General features: G+C 37.9%; 1 protein-coding gene across 1 annotated transcript in view; it reads right to left on the bottom strand.

Moving 5' to 3' along the window:
• The window catches only part of LOC122809143 (72 kDa type IV collagenase-like), a 792,577-nt gene that overhangs the window by 583,055 nt on the left and 189,585 nt on the right, over window positions 1-19,937 (bottom strand). Inside the window, exon 3 of the mRNA XM_044080418.1 lies at window positions 1,373-1,599. Coding sequence (XP_043936353.1) covers window positions 1,373-1,599 — 227 coding nt within the window. The remainder of the gene's footprint in view (window positions 1-1,372; window positions 1,600-19,937) is intronic.

The raw sequence follows: 19,937 nt of genomic DNA, 5'->3' as shown, positions 1-19,937 counted from the left end.
TTTACCAGCAACTTGTCCTGCTTCCTTCTCTACATACCTGCACAGAATGCGGTATCCTAAAGCTGTACCAGTTATATTTAAAATAAAAAAAATTCAGAATTATAGGCCTTGGATTCTCAGAGTTTCAACAGCCTAATAGATTTGTTAATGTACATGTATTTATTAGAAAACATCAGTCATGGTTATGTTGGCTGGACATAAACCTTCAAGACTATATTCCTCATAATCCTAAAAAAACATATTAATTAGGGTTACCGTCCTGTTCACTGAAGGTGTTTTAAGGACTGATTTCACATTTAATTTTCTCATGCACAAGTCATAATTTTATAAGGAGAATTAGGATTTTGTCATATGTTTACATATTTGAAAGTTGGAATTAGTTGAAAATCAAGCATTAATTGGCTGTCTGCTATTAATTCTCATGGTTGGCACTCAAACATCAGTGCCTATTCCTGTCATTAGCACTTTTCAGGAGCAAGACTTAGAAAAATGAAAAGATTTTAGAATGTCTGACTTTATTATTCAGTTTCACTAAAGCAGAATGGTAGAGTTTATTTAAATAGGATGTCAAATCCAAAAATTTTCAACTGTCTGAAATGCCTATTAACTACTTTGCCAGTATCAGATAAAGATTCCTACTTGCCTCTTTTTTGAGGCCAATATTTACTTTCTGGAAGCAAATCTGTGTACCCTTCTTTGAAACCGTACTTAAAAGAATTATATTTTAGGATTACAGCAGTGGACATAACTGATATTTTGAGTGATAAGTCACATAGGGAGTGGGCTCTGTGGCTTGAGTGGCTTACACTGGAAAGAATAATTAATTTCAAACTGGTTTGACTTCACAGTTTGTCTGTGAAGCTTAAAGTATACACTTTTAAGAGCTGACTTTACTTTTATTCCTGAGACATTCAATTGAGAATTAGTGGACTACACCTAAGAAATGATCAGAGGCAGTTTTGAAGTAAAACAATGATTTGAATCACTTTTGTTATATCCAATCTGTCAAATAATACAGACAACTAAGGCTGTGAGCTATTAACAAGCTTATTTCTATAGTCCAAGGATATCTTCCATTTGCCTACTGTGAGACTCTGAGCAAGTCACTTAACAAGATGACGGTCTCATCCAAAAAAGGGAATTTGTATCCAATGGGCTTAATCGGAAAATAATAAAATAAATGTAATGCACCTTGCATTTGCAATCAGTATATTCAGACACTGTACTATATGGCTCAAAAATGTAACAATCACATATAATTACATTAAAATATTTTATTTTTACTAAAGTGAAGATTGTTAAGAATACATTTATGATTATAATAATAAAAAAGAATGCAATAATTCTGAAAATGGAATAAACAATTTTATACCTGTATGTAAGTTCGTTTTTGTCCCACTTAAGCCGTCCTGGAAAATGGTTGTAGCCTGCAACATCTGGGTTGCCACAACGGGGCTTTTTCATTGTCTCCACTGTTTGCTGATCCAGTTCACCAGTTTCTGGAAGTCCAAAGAATTTCTGCATTTTCTTCAGAGTATCTTTAAGGACAAATAAGTTGCAGTTGTCTTGTGGGCAGCCATAAAATTTATTCAAGTATTGCTTTAAACATGAAGAAAAAAAAGTTATTAGATGGGGAGAATAAATCCTGCACACTGTCATCTGTTGATTAACATGATATTAACAAACATTAGATATTAGGAAATGGCATAAAGGAAGACTGTCTAATGCTAGTTTTACATTCAGCAGTTTGCACACATTGTGAATCTTATATGCCGTATGATACAGCTCTCTATCCATGTATCCCTACATAAACTTAAAACTAACCCAGTTCCCCTGCTGATGATGTTCTACCTGTACATACCTTAAAATGGCTTATGTTGCTTCTGTACCCATTGACAACCCTATGTTCCCTCTTATTGATGTATCAGTAATCTGAAAACTAGCCATAGTCATGCCCATTGACAAAGCAGTGGGAGGCAGATCAATTGTACTAATTTTCAGCCACCTGCACCCTTCTAAAAGTACTTTAAAAAGAGATTGTGTATATTTGTCATCAACCTTCTCATTAAAATGCATTTATATTCTGTCAGCAGGTTTCCAAAGTCACAGTATGGAAATTGCCTTGCTGAGCTTTACAAACTACCTTAGAATAAAAATGAACCTTTCTTAATCTCTTCAAGGCCTTCAACACTGTCAGCTACAAACTCCTACTCCATTGTTTCTCTACTCAGTGCATCTCTTCCTGTGCTGTTAAATGAGTTGTAAGTTACCTTTAAAGTAGAATTCAAATTGTGAGGAGGGACAGACATTTTCTGTCTGCACTGAAGAGATCTAAAATGAATGCCTTAAGGATCTGTATGTGGTCCATGTCTATTTACAGATTTGTAATTTAAATGTAGCGTACAGTTAAGCTGGATTTATACTTATACACAGATGACTCTAGCATATAATTAGGCCTCATTTTGAATGCTGTCAAGCCATATGATCCCTTTTACAATATCCTGCTCTGGCTAGAGGGTTCTGTCCTATACCTCAGCAAAAGTAAAGCAAAATCAATAAACTGTCTTTTGGCTTTTCTCGGTTAGGGGATGCCACAGCAGAACACCAGTCCACTAATGACTGGCAGTGAATGCTTACGGTGTCGAGTTGCCAGCCCGGCACCCAGTCTTTAAAGGAGGCACACCCACACATGCTCGCACCTACTTGCATGTCTTTAAATTCACTCAACCGCAGGGAGGACATGCAGACTCTGCAGGAAGGCACCCAAAATCAATGATTTTCAAAAAATGCTCTTTAACACTGGCTGTAATCTGCAAGCCTGTTACTTCTACATAACAGCTCCTTGACATCATTTGCTCATTCAAACTGCTAGAACTGACTTTTGACTGAAAGTGAAAATTTGATGTCTCTGTTAATAGTATAAGACAAACATACATACATCATGAATGGGCCTACTTAACCATGTTAAACCATTTCTAATAGACAATAGGTGGCTTGTCACTGCCAAGGCTTACCTCCTTCCTTCCCTTCTGTATGACATTATTGTTCTTACAAATCTGCAATGGTGCCTTTATGCTATATTGGTTGAACTTTAAAACAATGCTGCAAAGTTTTAACTAACCCCAATACTAGTTTCATCAGTGCATCACCCTTTCAAGCCTAAAATGGACAAATAGCAGGTCAACATCTCAGTTACAGAGCTCTGTTTTGCCTTCACCCCTCACTCACGTGGCACAGTTGACCTGTTCTATGCATTCTGCTCAGCTGGTACACCATGTCTTCATAAACATCAGTTTGCTCTAAAGCAAGAATTTTTGCAATTATTTCTTTATGGTAAGTCCACTGGTAAGTCCACTTTTCCCTTTGTTACCTCCAAATTAAGAATCAACCATCCATACACCATAAGACACTTTGCATCCTTCACTCCGGCCTTACTTTGTTTTTCACAGTAACTGTGTACACCCTACATTTACTCCTTCACACCTGTATACCTGGCTCATGCATACCTCGCCTTTGTCCTAAGGATATTCCTTTCTGCCTGACCTTTCTTACATAGATTTGATAGAGTGTAAGGAGACTTTACGGCAACTGACATTAAATGTCTGTGTTTCACCAGGTCTCAATAAACAGATTTCTATAGTTAGTATTTTATAGGTTCATAGGTGGGTTCTAGGCTATTGGCCCTAGGGCCTATATAAGCCTAGCCAAAAAGGTACCCTGGCTTTCGCCACCCAAGAAAATTATTTTCCTGTGCCCCTGTCAAGCAGAGCCACAGAAGTGATCCCTGGGGTGAATTTCCTATTTCCCATTCAGTCATCAAGACTTTTCTTGAAGAGTGCTAATGAGGAGCTCTGTTTGACATAGATAGGTAGTCTGTTCCAGAGTATGGGAAGTCTCTGGGACAGGAATCTATCCCTCCAGCATGTTCTGTTTATTGTGGTGACAAGGTTTAGGTCCCTACAGCGTGTAGCTTGGAGGGATTGCGATTTCTTTCAGTAGAACATGTCCAATAGCTTTGGGTTTGACATAGCTTTGTATGTTAGGCAGAGAGCGCCTCTGAGTAGGCGATATGCGACGGAGTAAAGCTGGAGTTTTTTGAGACGTCTGCATAGGGCATCTGTTTGAGGCCAGTAATCCTCTTTGTGAAATATTTCTGAGCTTCCCAGTTGTTGTAGATGTCTTGTGTGGTACATACCAAAAGTGGCATTGTACTCTATAATGAGTCTAATGAGTGATGAGTAGAGGGGAACAATGACCTCTTTTTTTCTGGATGAGAAACCTTTTGTGATTAGGTGTGCCACATAGGATTTTCTGACCACTGTGGTGATGGGATTATCAAAGGAGAGACTACTGTCCACCTGTGTCCCAAGGTCTCTTATCACACTTTCGGTGTTAAGTAGACTGCCACCTATGTGGTAGTTCATGAGTACAGAGTTTTTACCAAAGGGGATGACAATGCACATTTTGGCATTGAGCTTCAGGCCATGGCTTTGATACCAAGCATCTGTCTCAGTGAGGCCCTTTTGTAGGATGTCCACATCATTAGGAGTTTTGATTATGGCTCCTAGTTTGCAGTCATCTGCAAACTTCATTAGCCAAAGACCTTCTGTGTTAGCCTGTACTTCAGAGAAGTAGATACCAAACAGGAGAGGACCCAGGACTAAACCCTGTGGTACTCCACTTGTCAGTGGTCTGAAGTCAGATTTGGAGTCTGCTACTTTTGCAATGTGGGTTCTGTCCATGAGCCAATTGGCAACCCATCTTGTGACATAGGGATTTATACCTAGTTTAGTGAGTTTATCTATAATTTCAGTGTGGGGGGGGTGGTGTCAAAAACCTTGGAGAGCTCTAGGTAGGCTGTGTGAACCACCTTACCCTCATCTATGGCTTTGGTGACTGCTTCAAAGAAGTCTATCAGGTTTAGGAGACATGATCTGCCTTTTACAAACCCGAACTGGATGGGGTCCAGAGTTTGGAGATTACCGATGTCTTTGTTTATGAGTTCCATGATGATACGTTCCATGGCTTTGCAGACCAGGCTCGTCAGGCTAATGGGGTGGTAATTCCTGGGGTTCATCGTGGCTCCCCCTTTGTGGAGTGGGATAACCATTGCGGTGCACCATTCAGTGGGCAGAAAGCCTGAGGTGAGGCTATGATTGAACATGGTACTTTGGTGGGGTGCCAGTTCGTTTTGTAGTTCATGTAAAATGCAGCCTGGGATATTGTCAGGTCCCATGGATGCTGTGTTCTTGGTTTTGGAGAGTGTGTTTTTTACCTGCGCAGCCATGATTATAGAAACTTTGCATTCTTCCAGTATAGAGATGGGCCCTCTAGGGGGTGAGAGGGGGGTAAAGTTAGCACTGAACCTATCTGCCAGGATGTTGGTAATATCAGTTGGTTCTGTATATTTAGTGCCATCGTGGTGCAACTCGGAGCAGATCTGAGTGTTGCCACTGAAATTCTTGACATAGCTATAGAATGCTTTGTGGTTGTCTTTAGAATCAGTGGCAATTTTGTTTTCATAACTAGCTTTGGAGGATTTTATGAGGGATCTCAGCTTCTTACTGAGGCTGACCAGGGAGTTCCTCCAGTCATGGGATTTTATTCTTTTTTGCAACAGTTTCTTTTTTCTGTTGTAGAGTTTGTTCATGGCAGAGGACCACCAGATTGGCTTCCTTTTTTGGAGGATAACATCTTGGTTCTGTTAGGGATTGCAAGATCCATGCACTCGTGTAAGTGCTTATAAACTGCATTTGTGTAGGATTCAGCAGTCGTACCTCTATTGTCCGTCTGCATGGGTGTCATGAAGTTTGCCACTTCTGTCTTAAGAAGTGTGAAGTTGGCTTTGGAGAAGTTTTTTACGGTGGTTTCCCTAATGGGGGGGGGGGGGGGGGACTCATTTCTTACAAGGTATAAGCAGTTTTTTTTATCTTTTTGAATGTTATTATTTTTATACTTAGGATTTTAATTATAATTAGAACCAACTTATAATTATTGATGAAATACAAAGTATTATGCTTGAATTGCTAAGTTTTTGACTTCATTGTTGTTTAATTGTTAAATGTTTTTTATTTGCTTACTAACTCATGTGACTATAAGGAGGGATATTTAAATTGTTGAGTTTTGATGTTAGATTTGATTCTGAAGAAGTCTGTGAATTAGCTTGATGAAAGCACTTAATCAGTTTGTATTTCAATAAATGGGTTTTTTGGGGTAGCAGTGCTTTTTACAAGCTTTGGGTATTGGACATTTTCATTCTTGGTCTTTCTTCCATAGATTTTAATTCTTCCTCACTCCTAGTAACCTCTCCCTCTACTGATTTCTCCTCACCTTGATTCCTGTACCATACTTTTGGAGATCTCATGAACTGATCATACAGCTTAACTCTTTGAGGAAACCTCTACACTCTTCACCTATCCCACTTCATAAGTACATCTGTCAAACAAAGATAGCTACTACTTACCTGTTAATGAAGCTCTGAGTATCCCTGTATTAGTACCATAGGCCATATGTCTGTACTGACTTTTTGACTATAACAGAGCAAACAAAGCATTGTTTGAACCTGATGCATCAGACTGTTTCTCCATTGATACTTATGAATGGCATTTATTATGAAGTCCTACACTATAATTTTATATGTATACAGCTGTGTGGTATTGTAACCAATGTTATATTTTAACTCCCACTGAAAATTATCTAAATACTTCAAACAATACTACAGTTAGCCAGTTCTTTATATTACCTGTGCTGTTCTTCAACTTGTCCTGGATATATGTATGGGTATTTTCTTCCTGGGATACTAAACAATTGGTTAAATTATGTGGGCCTTGCTGGTCTATGAATGAATATAATAAAAATAAGTAAAAAAAAACATAGATCATATTTTATTCATTGTTTTCCTTGAGACTCGCTAAATGTCATTCAGAGCAGTATGTTTCAGATGCTACAACTTATGTATACCTGAGAATATCTTAATTAAATATCTGTAGCTGAAAAAAAAAACTTACGCCACAGATAATAATCTTCAGAAATTGTAGTAAACAATTATTGTCACTTGTTAGCCAATCAGTCAAGCAAGATCACATGAGCAGGTGGGGCTGAGAAGGATTTGAATCTTTCTGATACACTACTCAGGCCATGCACTCCCCCCCCCCTTCCCACCCTAAGAATCTATGGATCATAGTCTGAAAGACTTAGTAGCACAGCATATTTGCTTGATAATGACAGTGGAATGTGGCAAAAACAGACATAACAACCTATATACCAATGAGAAAATTGTTGAATTTCTTGGGCTGATTTTGCAAGACAGCCAACAGCCATCACTCAGCAATTTTCCCCCCTCACACTTGGCGAGATCTTCCACTGTATCTGGAATAGGGAACGTATGTACACAGCAGCTAGTGTGACCTGTGAGACTTTGAAATCTAAAGTTATACATAAGTGAAGGGGACACACTCACCCACTTACCCAAGCACATACACTAGGACACATCCCTATACCTCTCAAGTGTCCCTAGGTTTACAGAATGTCCATGATTTTGCCTCCTATATTTTCTGTGTCCCTTGCCATGGATGACTACAATCAATCAATAATGCCAGACATTAGAGTTCAGTACTTTGTATTGCTCATGCTAAGCTTCTTGCTGCAAAATCTGTTTTTCTATTAACTTTTTAAGTTGCATGCAGTAATAATTGAAAAGTGCCTCTAGTATCTTGCACTTCTTTGTTTGGCTTATTGGCACTCGGCATTTTGAGTGCAACATTTCAGTAGGGAACCTTGTCTTCACCCATACCCACACACACACACACACACACACACACACACACACACACACACACACACACACACACACACACACACACACACACACACACACACACTCATCTAAGATTACTCATACCCTTACAAATATGCACACACTGGTGCACACATACACACACCTCTAACCCTATCACTACTTCTTCTGTTCTCTCGCATTGAAAGTAATGGACGAGTGCAGCCTTTTGGCCACATTAATTAAAGTATCCGACTGTGTTAATATATGCAGTTGAGTAATTCTTTGAATTGCTCAGCTATTTAAATCCCTTAGTCCATGGATTTCTGGTGAACAGCATATAGCTAACTATCATATGATTATTCATTAGCATTGCTGTAGACCACGGAAATAGCCCACCTCTGTGATTTTACATACTATGTAGAATCACTGAAGCAGGGCTGTCTATGAATCAGATATGGCTACAGCCAGAGGAAAAATGGCCACATTAGGACTTATCAATGGCAGTAGCCTATTCTGAATCCCAGCGATCATTGTATGCAATCCATATGCTTCTCTTCACAATTTTTGCTTTCTCCAAGTGGCTCTTGATATATTACTTTGCTCCAATTCCAGCATTTGATTATAGATATAATCTAGCCTTAATATCTTGAATTGTAGTGTTAACCTTTTGTGTTTTTTGTGTCATGTATTTTTCCCACTGTATTTTGGCATTTGTTATTCTTGTAATTCTCCATTTTTTAGGACCATCCTCCCTTTGTCTTGACTAAAAATGAGCTCCACTGAAATAATCAATCTGGTATACAAAATAAAAAGAAATGCATGATCAAAATACACAAATAAAATTGGAGATACTATACAATTATTTTCACTGTTCTTATATGCTAATATTTCTGTAGGGTAGACACAAATTTTCTGCATAGCAATAGTCCTTCATAAATTGAAGGACATACAGCCTCTCCACCAGTATATACTCCCCACTTTTCCTTAAAGGTGCTTACTCTTATAATATTTCAGTAGACATTTTAAAATAAATTGATGCCCTTTGGTACTTTCTGGCAACTTCTACAAGGGTAAAACAGAAAACTTGTATATTACATGTTAGTAGTCAACGACCATACTACAGTCTCAAAGCAGTAAATATCCTCCCTGTAATATCACAGCAGGTAAAATGTGAGGAAGGATACATCTTACCAATGTCATTAGGATAACATGATACCAATTTGCATAACTATTTGATCTTATTTTAAAGTGCATTTACACTTACATCACTATCCATTGTCTTTCTTGACATAATGCATATTGCAAGGTGTCATGTTTTTCAAAATGATATTAGGTGCATGTAAACAGATTAGTAGCTGCATTATTGTTATTATTATTTTAGTAGTAGTAACAGTGTTAGTAATAGTAGTATATCAGATAATTGCCCTACTCTGTTAGTTGTGTCACTAGATAATTGCATGTATTTGCATTAGAAGATGGTCAGAAGTAAATCACACAAAGAAGTTGAATTAGGCAAAGAAAAAACAAAATATACTGAATATACAAAGAACCAGAAACACTGTAATCCTAGTCAAAAAAGCAACATAAGAGGGATGGGGGGAGACAAAAGACACAGAGAAAGGAGTACAAAAGACAAACAAACGGTCTATGCACATGAATGCAAACCTGAGTGTTGAATGCTTCAAGTATTGTAATGTGCACTGCCCATCAGAATTTTGCCAAGATTCAAAAGTCAGTCTCGTCCTTCTCTGTGTAGAACAGCAGTCAATTTGCCTTTAAATTCTCCTAACTTATAATAGTATGATGTTCGTCCATAATGAATAGGTTAGTATACAGCTTTTTGTGTTGTTCATAGTCTTATGGCATGGATGCTTATAAAGGAATATGTTATTGTGGTTCTAGATTAATCATTTTTTCAGATCTTGCTGTCTTCCTACTTGCTGACCATCAGCATATTAATTCACCTGGGCGGTAGGTGCCTATATCTCCTTAAGGTAAACGTCATACTTTGGGGAAACCAACATTCAGGTAGACATTGAGGTTGCTCATTTCCCTCTACACCCCTGTTTCAGCTTACCTAAAAGGGACTAGGAATGTCCTTCTCTCTGAAGTCTGACTTTATTCCTACATACCATGGTGTCCTACATAAAACTCCAGACTATAATTGTCTCCAGGCTAGAAAACTACCTGCACTACCTTGAATCACACTCCAAGGAGGGTCTTGGGGCATTTCTATATGGCTTGGCACCCTTTCCGTCCTTGGTGGCTGCAGTGTACATTCATGTCATTGAGGGAGATTGCAATGCCTCCCATGTCTGCATTCATCCTTCTGCACATGTACATTTGGGGCTTCCTTCACTGGCTTATCAGTGCCAGATTCATGTCCATGACCTCATGCTGCATATGGGATCTAAGAACCAGTAGGATAACAATCAGAGCAGCCCCTCTGCCAAGGATGGAGAAGCTATCACAGACCACTTACTTTACCTTCCCCCATCTTGCTTTTCTATGCTTCATAATTCTACTCGAGCATAAGTCATCCAGAATATAGACAAAACTTTATCCCTTCATGCTACAGCATCAGGACCTTTGTCCTTTTGTTAATATGTCTTAAGTCTGATACCCACTCTCATGCCTGTGAGTAATGCTAGCAAGCCGAAATACACCTTTTTTTTCCTAATGATTTCTCATGACGGATTGCTTGATATCATGAAAGTCAGGTAATGATCTTGTGATGTAAATTTTGATCTTATATGGAAAAAGAAAAGAAAAGAAAAATGCTTGTCAAGTGGTCATTCACATAAGTTTTGCCATCAGTGACTTGATAAAGTGATATCCGATTGGAAAGAAAATTTTACATTTTGGCTTAACTCTTGCAGTCTTATTAACCCTGAACAGCGAAAGAAAATTTTACATTTTGGCTTAACTCTTACCATCATATTAACCCTGAACAGCAGCAAATTAATGTTCCTAGGGACTTTTAATGAAGGCACTCTCTGGATACTTTGATCAAGATATGCATGTACTTTACAGTGTATAAATCTTCTGCACAGACAGCATGTGAGTGATTTCCAGTGGCACCAACCTTTGAAAATCTGGAGTCTTAGATTCTTATTTCACAAGAAGTTGTGCATATCCTGAACCTTGAAAGGTTATTAAAAGTAACAGTACTGAAAGACTTAGTAATATTGGCTAGCCAGCAATAGTAGCATTTTCTTTAGCAAAAATAAAACAATATACATGTAGTACTTGAAGCAGCTGTTACTTGTGGCTTTACTACTACAGGGACACATGTCTACTCATGCCTAACCACACAGGCTAACATAATAACAGTTAGCTGACTGCTGTCTGTTTCTAATGCCATGCGGCATGCAACTTTAACATGATGAAAAAAGTGCTGTAATACTCAAAGGACCTCACTGAATAATATTGAGAGCTTTCATTCATTTAATTCACAAACTTCCTCAAAACAGATGGCACATTATGCACAAAACCGTACTTAAATAATAAATGCTGCTATCAAATATTCGTATTGGTCAACTCCTTTAATTGTTTTATTGGCATTGTTTCCTATTGGTGTTTTTGATAACAGCATTTAGTATTTAAGTAGGGTTTTGTGCATAATGTGTCATCTGTTCTGAAGAAGTCTGTGAATTAAACGAATGAAAGCTCTTGATATTATTCAGCTGTATGTGGTCCTTTGAGTATTATAGCACTTTTTTCATTATTTAGTTTTGCTTTTTAGTGCTTCTTCCAGTGGTATTTAGTGTTTTTTATTTCACTTTAACATGACTTTTGACTGGTCTTACACATCTCAGCCACAAAACCCAACTTTCATGTTATATGTCATACTTCAACATTTATGGAGATCTCATTCAGTATGTAGTATCCATAATGTTCTTCTTTCAATATCACTATCAAGAGATGGGAAACCAAAAGTTTGTCCCAGGGGTTCCACCTTTGTCCCTCACTGACAGGGGTGACAGGTGCCGACTGAGGTTTCTTTTAAACTCTTGGCTAGGCTTGTAAGGGCCCCAGGGCAATTAGCCTAGTAATTTCCTATGATCCTATAAAGACATTTTACTTTCAATTTCAATGTACTAGATCAGTAAGCAACATACAATGATGGATGGAACATATGACCAATGTGGCACTCACAATTACTGCATTATGGTACAATTACCAGACAATTTCTGTATTTGCTAGTGTTAGGAGTTTCAGATGTGCCTTCTCCTCCAAATACTGTTATAACTAGCAGACGTTCATAATGAATAATGATTTTTTTACAAGGTAAATACAGTTTTTCAAATAATTACAGTAATCATGCACCACTTTCAGATGACCTGTAAAATAAAGCATTATTAACACTTTAATATAAAGTAACACATGAAGAAATGGAGGTGGAATCAATAAAAATAATATTCCATGGTGGAGGGCTGCTATGCATTAAACACACATACCAAATCCCTGAACAATTCTTAAACACTGCTACATGATAGGATAAATCTCTCTACAAGGATCTACTCCACTGTGTAGCAATGGTAATACATGTATGGAGTATCCCTATGAATAACTCCCTCGGACATTGCCAGTGTTTCATGAACAGGATTACAACCGTGTATGGCCTGGTTCCATCTCCATATATTGTGGAATTATTGTCAAACGAGTGAAAAAATAAGTGAGCCTCCATCCCTCCTAATGTGTTGCCCAGCATTACAAAGCTGAGCCATCATTTTGGTTAAAATGTAATAAAACAACTTTGTGACAGTATTTACAAAGTAACCTTACCCCTGCTGGCTGCATGAAGATGTTCTGTGTGGACAAGATTGCTAGCATAACACCACCTACTCCCACAAAGCCTTGGTGATGTTAAATCACGTCTATCATTGGGATCAGCCTGTAGAGTACATTCCCATCATCCACATATTTGACAATTATGTGCAGTACATATGCATGCCTAAGCGGCCTATGAATCACTCATGAGCATGCATGTATACCAGCAAGATTGGCATGTTTGTGCAGTAGGGCATTTGTTTGTAACTACACTTGGGTAAATGCATGCTGCCTAGTATAATCAGTAACACAATGAGGTATGGGAAGTACTAGAAAGCAGTATCCCTGGGATCACAGTAAATGACAGATCATGAAACACCCTGTATGTGGAGTCAGGAACCCTGTAATAGCATACACAGCAACACATCCTCAGAACCACACACATATGTTGTCAAGACCGTCTAAGTGAAACCATTAATAACTGTATATCCAAAGGAATTATTCCCACATAGATATGAATATTCTAGCTACCAGACTGCACACAATTGTAGCTAAACAGCCCTGGCAACCCTATTCTCCATTATCTGAGCAGCAATGCACATGGACCCAATGTACTGCAACAATGATCACCAAATCATGAATGGCATGAAGATGCCAGGTATTGTTGCAAAGCTTGATAGTGTAAAAATGATAAGTTAGAATTATATGGTCTCCAGGAATTTGTGGGTATGACTTGTATATCATTGCTGTATTCATGCAATCACTGTGCTGTAGAGATATGATTCATAGATGTGTTAGGGGAATCCTAAATTTTGCCAGTATTGTAAGGTAACACACTCCACAATGTCATAATACCAGCTATATTAGTGATGTTGTAAAGCTTACAGTTTGCATTACATATTCCAATTCTTAGAATATTATGTCTTTTGCCCATGTAGTGTAGTATAGTCGCTTTCTAAAGCTTTCATAAATAAACCAGTCTTTCATAGAACATTTCAGTTTAAAAATAGAAGCTTAATTACAAGGGCAAAGCAGAAAACAAACTTCAGTCCTTCATACACTGTTGAGATTTCCACTGTCAGTTCTGCAGATGCAGTTCCCAAAATACACAATGTCTCTCTCTTCTCTTTCGCTCTCTCTCTCTCTCTCTTTCTCTCAGAAATGACTTGAAAATATTCAGTACTCAGGTAGTTAAGGTTTTTCTTTCCAGGACTCATTTCCACACATTAAACAGGGCAAGCTAACAACATTTCAGCTAAAAGCAATACTTTGCATCTTCCTTCAAGTTTCTGTGGCAGTTTCCTTGTACTCACATCTGCCTGAAGAGTAGACATGTCTCTGTGAACCCCGTCTAATCCAGACACCTTAAATCTGGATTCTAACTTTTAAGGTGCAATTGACATGAAACACCTATGCCTGCAGCTGATTCTCATTACCCCCCTGCATTATCCTGCACGTCGTAGACTTAAAGGCACCATGTTGTCAAGGCTCAGCAGCCACGGCTATGCCACAGTAGATGTGTGTGTGTTCTATTCCAGGGAGATGCTACATGCACTCACTGCATGGACCTCTAAGTTACTTATTGTGCACTGGAGCTGTTTGTACATGCTTTGATATTAAAGTAAATTACCTTTGTGGCTCCCACTAGTATCTTCATTTAGACAACCAACAGAGTGCACAGCATTTTTGCACCACAGTATGCTATCTTTATGAATATCAGGGCACATATTTTCAATAAGTTCTTTTTGCAGTTATCTGGGATCTTGTGCATATAAATATATAACTGTCAAGCAGTCTTTCACTGGAACTGTCACTTGTTGGCTCAGTATCAACAATATTGTCATAACCTTTTCTCTCACCATTACCAATGCATTATGCCATTGCTTCAGAAAATAGAACTGCCCTCAGAAAGGGTGTTTTTGTATTTGTCACAGTAATCATTGTCCCTTTTATTTTTCTTATCTGTTAGCCTTTCAGTTGATTCAAGGGTTTTGATTATGCAGTTTCTTCTTACCAGCACAGTCTGTTTTTTATGAAAATAATGTACATTTTCATGTTATCCTTCTCCCTCCGATCTCATCTCCTTATTACTTCATGGGTTTTCACTCCGATCTCATCTCCTTATTACTTCATGGGTTTTCACTCCTGGTCTGATTATAAGAGGTATATTATTTCTGATGTTGTGATAAACAACAGACTACCTGGTGTAATTGTAACAATAGGAGAAATTAGTGTCCTGCAAGCCCTCAACATACTGCTTTATTGTTGTTTTCATTAAAGTCCTCTGGGCTTGGCAGTTGTTATTGCTTTGCTTCATTCTGCATGAAGTGTTCTACACTGTACTTTATTGGAATCACTTTTCTTCATGTTAGTCCCTGGCTGCCACTGATTTCTTTTAGCAGATGAGTACCAAAACGTGGACCCTAATCAGGCTTCACTATTGAAGTTGCAAATATTTTGTGAACAGTGGAAACTATTACATGAAAGAATGTGGAACTTATTGATGCTATCATTGGGATTCTCTGTAATGGATGGCCCACTGCCTCCAATCTATGATGACGTGTCTGGTACTGATGGGGTTTGAATCCTGTACCATCCAAGTATATGACTGAAAGGGCCTATACAGTCCTTGGATCTGCTACACTGCCCCAAACAGGTTTAATGGCTCATTTTGAGTCACATCATTAGAACACAACGGGTCAAAGTAATATGCATACACATAAATCCGATTCAATATCCAATTCATAAAGTGCAAGTTGACCCCAAGAGCATAAACAGAATATGCACTGCTGCCTTTGTTATGGGCTTTCAATACCCACACCCACACTAGGGCTATACACTGAATATTTACAGAGCTCTTCTTTGGCGTACCATCCCATACCCCCTTTCTTACCACTTCCCTGTGAACTATAGTGCCTTGCAGTGCCCTTACCCATGGTAATTGTTTTCAAACAAATTATTCAAACATACACCGTCATCCACACACACGCACACACGCACACACACACACACACAATTCCCAGGGAAGGCTATAAGAGTCCTCCAAGTGCACAGCTTCCATCATTGTAAAGCAGTGCTGTCATCACTCTAGATTATCACGCTACAAACCTGCTACATCAGTTACTATAGCATTCTTGATTTAGCTACATACAAAGAAATAATATCTTACAGGCAATGTGCTGTTTGCCAACCTACATTGCCAAATAATGCCCTCACTGCAGTTAATAAATAACAATACATAACTAAACTCCCAATCACGCGAGCTTAGAGGTGGATAAATAAAAACTTTACTTAAACAGTAAAGAAATCAAAGCAGTGCTAATGCACATTATATAGCCAGACGTCAAGGTGATGTACAAAGAATACAATAACAATAACCAGTTACATTGATAGACTGTTTAAAGAAAAATCAAACTTACAGCTGAATAAATCTAGCTGGCTCTAGCTTAAAAAAACACTTCTCTAATTGTTCTAAGTGACTAAAATTATTAAGGAAAAAGCAAATTTCATAGCAACTTACATAGATGTGGGTACTATTGTGATACAAGTAAGGCTAACTGACTTTTCCCCACAATCCAAATATATATTTTAACTCACCATTTCTTTCCAACTGAAAAGCAGTTTTTTTTCATGTTAAGACCCCATAATGGAATACTTTCTCATTTTAATGCTAATGACTGCTTTCCTGTCCCTGACAAGCCTCTTTGAAGAAATGTTTAACTGCATTATTTATGGCCTTTTGTTTACTGAAAGGAAAACGTTATATTTTACAAACACAAATTCCATACATTTCATGACCTTCTAGCTTCCTGCAGAAGAGTGCTACATCTAGTTCAATCACATTCCACATCTTCCATTTGCTGTGTTTTTGTTTCAGCAGAAGTGAATTTTCCTTCAGCCACAATCTTTACATATGCTCTTTTCTGCATCACATAAAAATAATGTATAAAGTACAATTCTTCAGTAACTCTTAAGATAACCTACTGGTTCATAGATAGATTCATAGGTGTTAATACACTATCGGCCTAAGAGCCATTTTAAGCCTAGCCAGACTTACCTCAGATTCATCATATAGTAGTGACATGTGTCAATACTTCAAGGAATTTTACAGTTACAATACAGGCTTGCACATATCATGTGTTCCCAGGTTCCCCCTGTGCATTATGGACATAGGTGCCATAAATGCAATTCCAACATGCAGTTTCTGTTATATATTCTACAAACCTTAAATATAGCTTGCATTTCTGAAATGAGAAGGAATCTAACATAATGTAGCAGATTGTCTGGCTCAGGTAAAGTTTTGTTCTTTACTCTACCACTGCTACATAATTTGCTTCTCTGTTAATGTCAACAAATTCGCAAGTTGTAGCTTACAGGTCTTTATGGAAGCAATTACTTTCTGTCCTGAACTTTTGAACTTACATATTTCATATTCAGTTGATTTTTAAGAAATGCTTTATTGCAATACAACTATACACCTAGTGCAGTCCAAATGCATGGTATACTACTGTTTTCTGATAGTAGGCCTGTTGCATTCAATGACATTCAACTACAGTAATAATCCATAATATACAGAGGGCACAACCCAATACAGAAATTACAGGCCAGTGGTATCACATTTAAGTTTCCAAAAACATTTCTTACACCGTTCCTTTCTTACACCATTCACCTTTCTTACACCATTCACCATTTCTTACACCGTTCACCTTTCTTACACCATTCACCTTTCTTACACCATTCACCTTTGTTTTGGAAAACTAATATGGTCTCACCTCTTGTTCATCTAACTTCTTATCTCACTCTCTAGTGATAAAGTATCTCAAATTTCCCACTTCTTTTTATGAAACATGATTGGACTTGCATTTAGTAGACTTTTTCCCATTCCCTTAATTTCCTCCATCAGTAACTTCAGTTTTCTGATATTAGGTTCCTGGGTGGTTTTACATTTCCTCAAGAACACTTTCATAGCTACTATTAACATTAGAGATATAATAGCCGTTGAGTGGATTGTTAATCTAGGCAAGTCTACCCTGCTCAAATAAAAAATTATATCCTGAGGTGACCAATGCTTTCCTTATTAACTCTGATATATCTTTCTTAAACTTTGAATTTTTTTTTACATTCCCAAAAAACATGTCTACAGTTCTGTAATATTATTCTCAAACCTCCCTCAGGTTCTGTTCCCTCCAGAAAATATCACATGTAAACATTCTGGTATACAAACATACCTATGGGGACACATTCTGGTATACAAACATACCTATGGGGACACATTCTGGTATACAAACATACCTATGGGGACACATTCTGGTATACAAACATACCTGTGGGGACACATTCTGGTATACAAACATACCTATGGGGACACATTTTGGTATACAAACATACCTATGGGGACACATTCTGGTATACAAACATACCTGTGGGGACACATTCTGGTATACAAACATACCTATGGGGACACATTTTGGTATACAAACATACCTATGGGGACACATTCTGGTATACAAACATACCTGTGGGGACATATTCTGGTATGCAAACAAATCTACAGGGGACACATTCTGGTACACAAACATACCTATGGGGACACATTCTGGTATACAAACATACCTATGGGGACACATTCTGGTATACAAACATACCTATGAGGACACTTCCATGCAACAGTGCTGATGTTTTTGTCCTAGTTGCTAACCTAGAGGCAACATAAATGTCTACCCAGTTTTGGACTTTTAACTCTCTGCCTTTTGTCTCTTGCCAGCTCTGGTGCTGTCTGCCTCCTTTTACCATTTATCTCCAACTAATGCCTTATTCACCCTGTTGACTAGTCTCTGTTCTATTATCTTGAGTTCTTGATTTTGTTATTATTTCGACAGTTCTTGTTTCTCTTTTTCTCCTTTCTATGATTTTATCCTATTTTATAATATGACATATATTACTCTATTTTCCCCGTATTTCCTTGGCTGAATTCTTAAGTATGTAGAGAGCTCCTGATAATCTAATCTGTCCCTAGTAATAAAAATGTTTCCAGTCTCTCCACCAGTTACTTTACTGTGTCACAAACAGTACATATTTGCTTGCCTGACTCTATAGGCCAAACTTAAATTGTCGGGCATGGTATGTAGGGTTATTAAAAAGTTCCTACATAATTTCATAGACTTCCCCAATCTGTACCGTTTCTCTCTTTTATAGTAATGATTCTATGCTAAACCCCTTTTTCAACTGGTAGAATCATTTATTGCAATCTGATTCTAGGCATCTTCCCTTCCCAAACACATCTCATTGTTTCCTGTCTTAATATGTCCCAGAATCTTTATCCTGGTTCATAGGTGAAGGGTGAAGGTGCATATAGTATTAAAGGGACCAACAAGATTTTCAACACACCAGTTCTCTGATCCATAACTCACACCATACACTTCCAGCTCTTAAGTTTATTTTTAATTTTAGTGCTGTTAAGGATTTCCCAGAAACATCCCAGAACTAGCGTACTTACCAGATATAAAGGTCTATGTTAGCCCCCAATTATCAAGCAACCACACCTCTCCCTCTTAATGTGAATTATCTCCAACCGTGAAGGTAGTCACTAAGCAAGCTAAAAGAATGGAGGGTACCTGCACTGAGGATAAGCAAGATTTCAGCCTGCATTAACAGTCCTGGATGTTATTGTTTTTAAATAATTGCTACAAATAATCTGAAATCATCTCAAACAATTTCATTGGCGTTTGACCTATTGTTGTACTGACCATAACAGGTATGCAAATGTGACCTGGGATATAGTTAGCAATAGTCTCTTAACTGTGGTCCCAGTTTATTAGTGCTTTTTTCAAACATATTCTGCCTGTTACCCTGCCATTAATACTGCATCAGCCACCTCCCCCACCACACACACACACACGCGCACAAACACACACACACACACACACACACACACACACACACACACACACACACACACACACACACAGTCTTTCTACATTTTCTTCACTTAATTGAAAGAAATCTCCTCTAACAATACTGAAGTTAGCCTCTAAATTTTCAGAGTGTCTTTACACAACTAATAAAAGATAAACTGAATACATATGATTTTCTGCAGTCAGGAAACCTTGTCAGATTGTTTTTTGGTCAAACTACAATACTGCCAGGTGATATATTAAACAAAAATGCAGGACTAGTAATAATGTACCACAGTAGCATAAATCTGCCACCTTTCCAATCTCCTATGCCCTCCTTTCACCATGCAGAGCTACTTCTAAGTAACCTAAAACTAAATGCACATAAAACAACATGCATGGAGACAATATCAGCACATTGAAGGACTTGCTATCCTGGAAATCCCACAGTGTATACAGAGAGACACTATGAGATTTTAACATAAACTCGTCAA

This window comes from Protopterus annectens, chromosome 8.part0, assembly GCF_019279795.1.
Source record: "Protopterus annectens isolate FY-2018-M chromosome 8.part0, PAN1.0, whole genome shotgun sequence".
Taxonomy (NCBI): Eukaryota; Metazoa; Chordata; order Ceratodontiformes; family Protopteridae; genus Protopterus; species Protopterus annectens.
The sequence above is the reverse complement of the archived record's forward strand: the minus strand, read 5'-3'. Positions and strand labels throughout refer to the sequence as shown.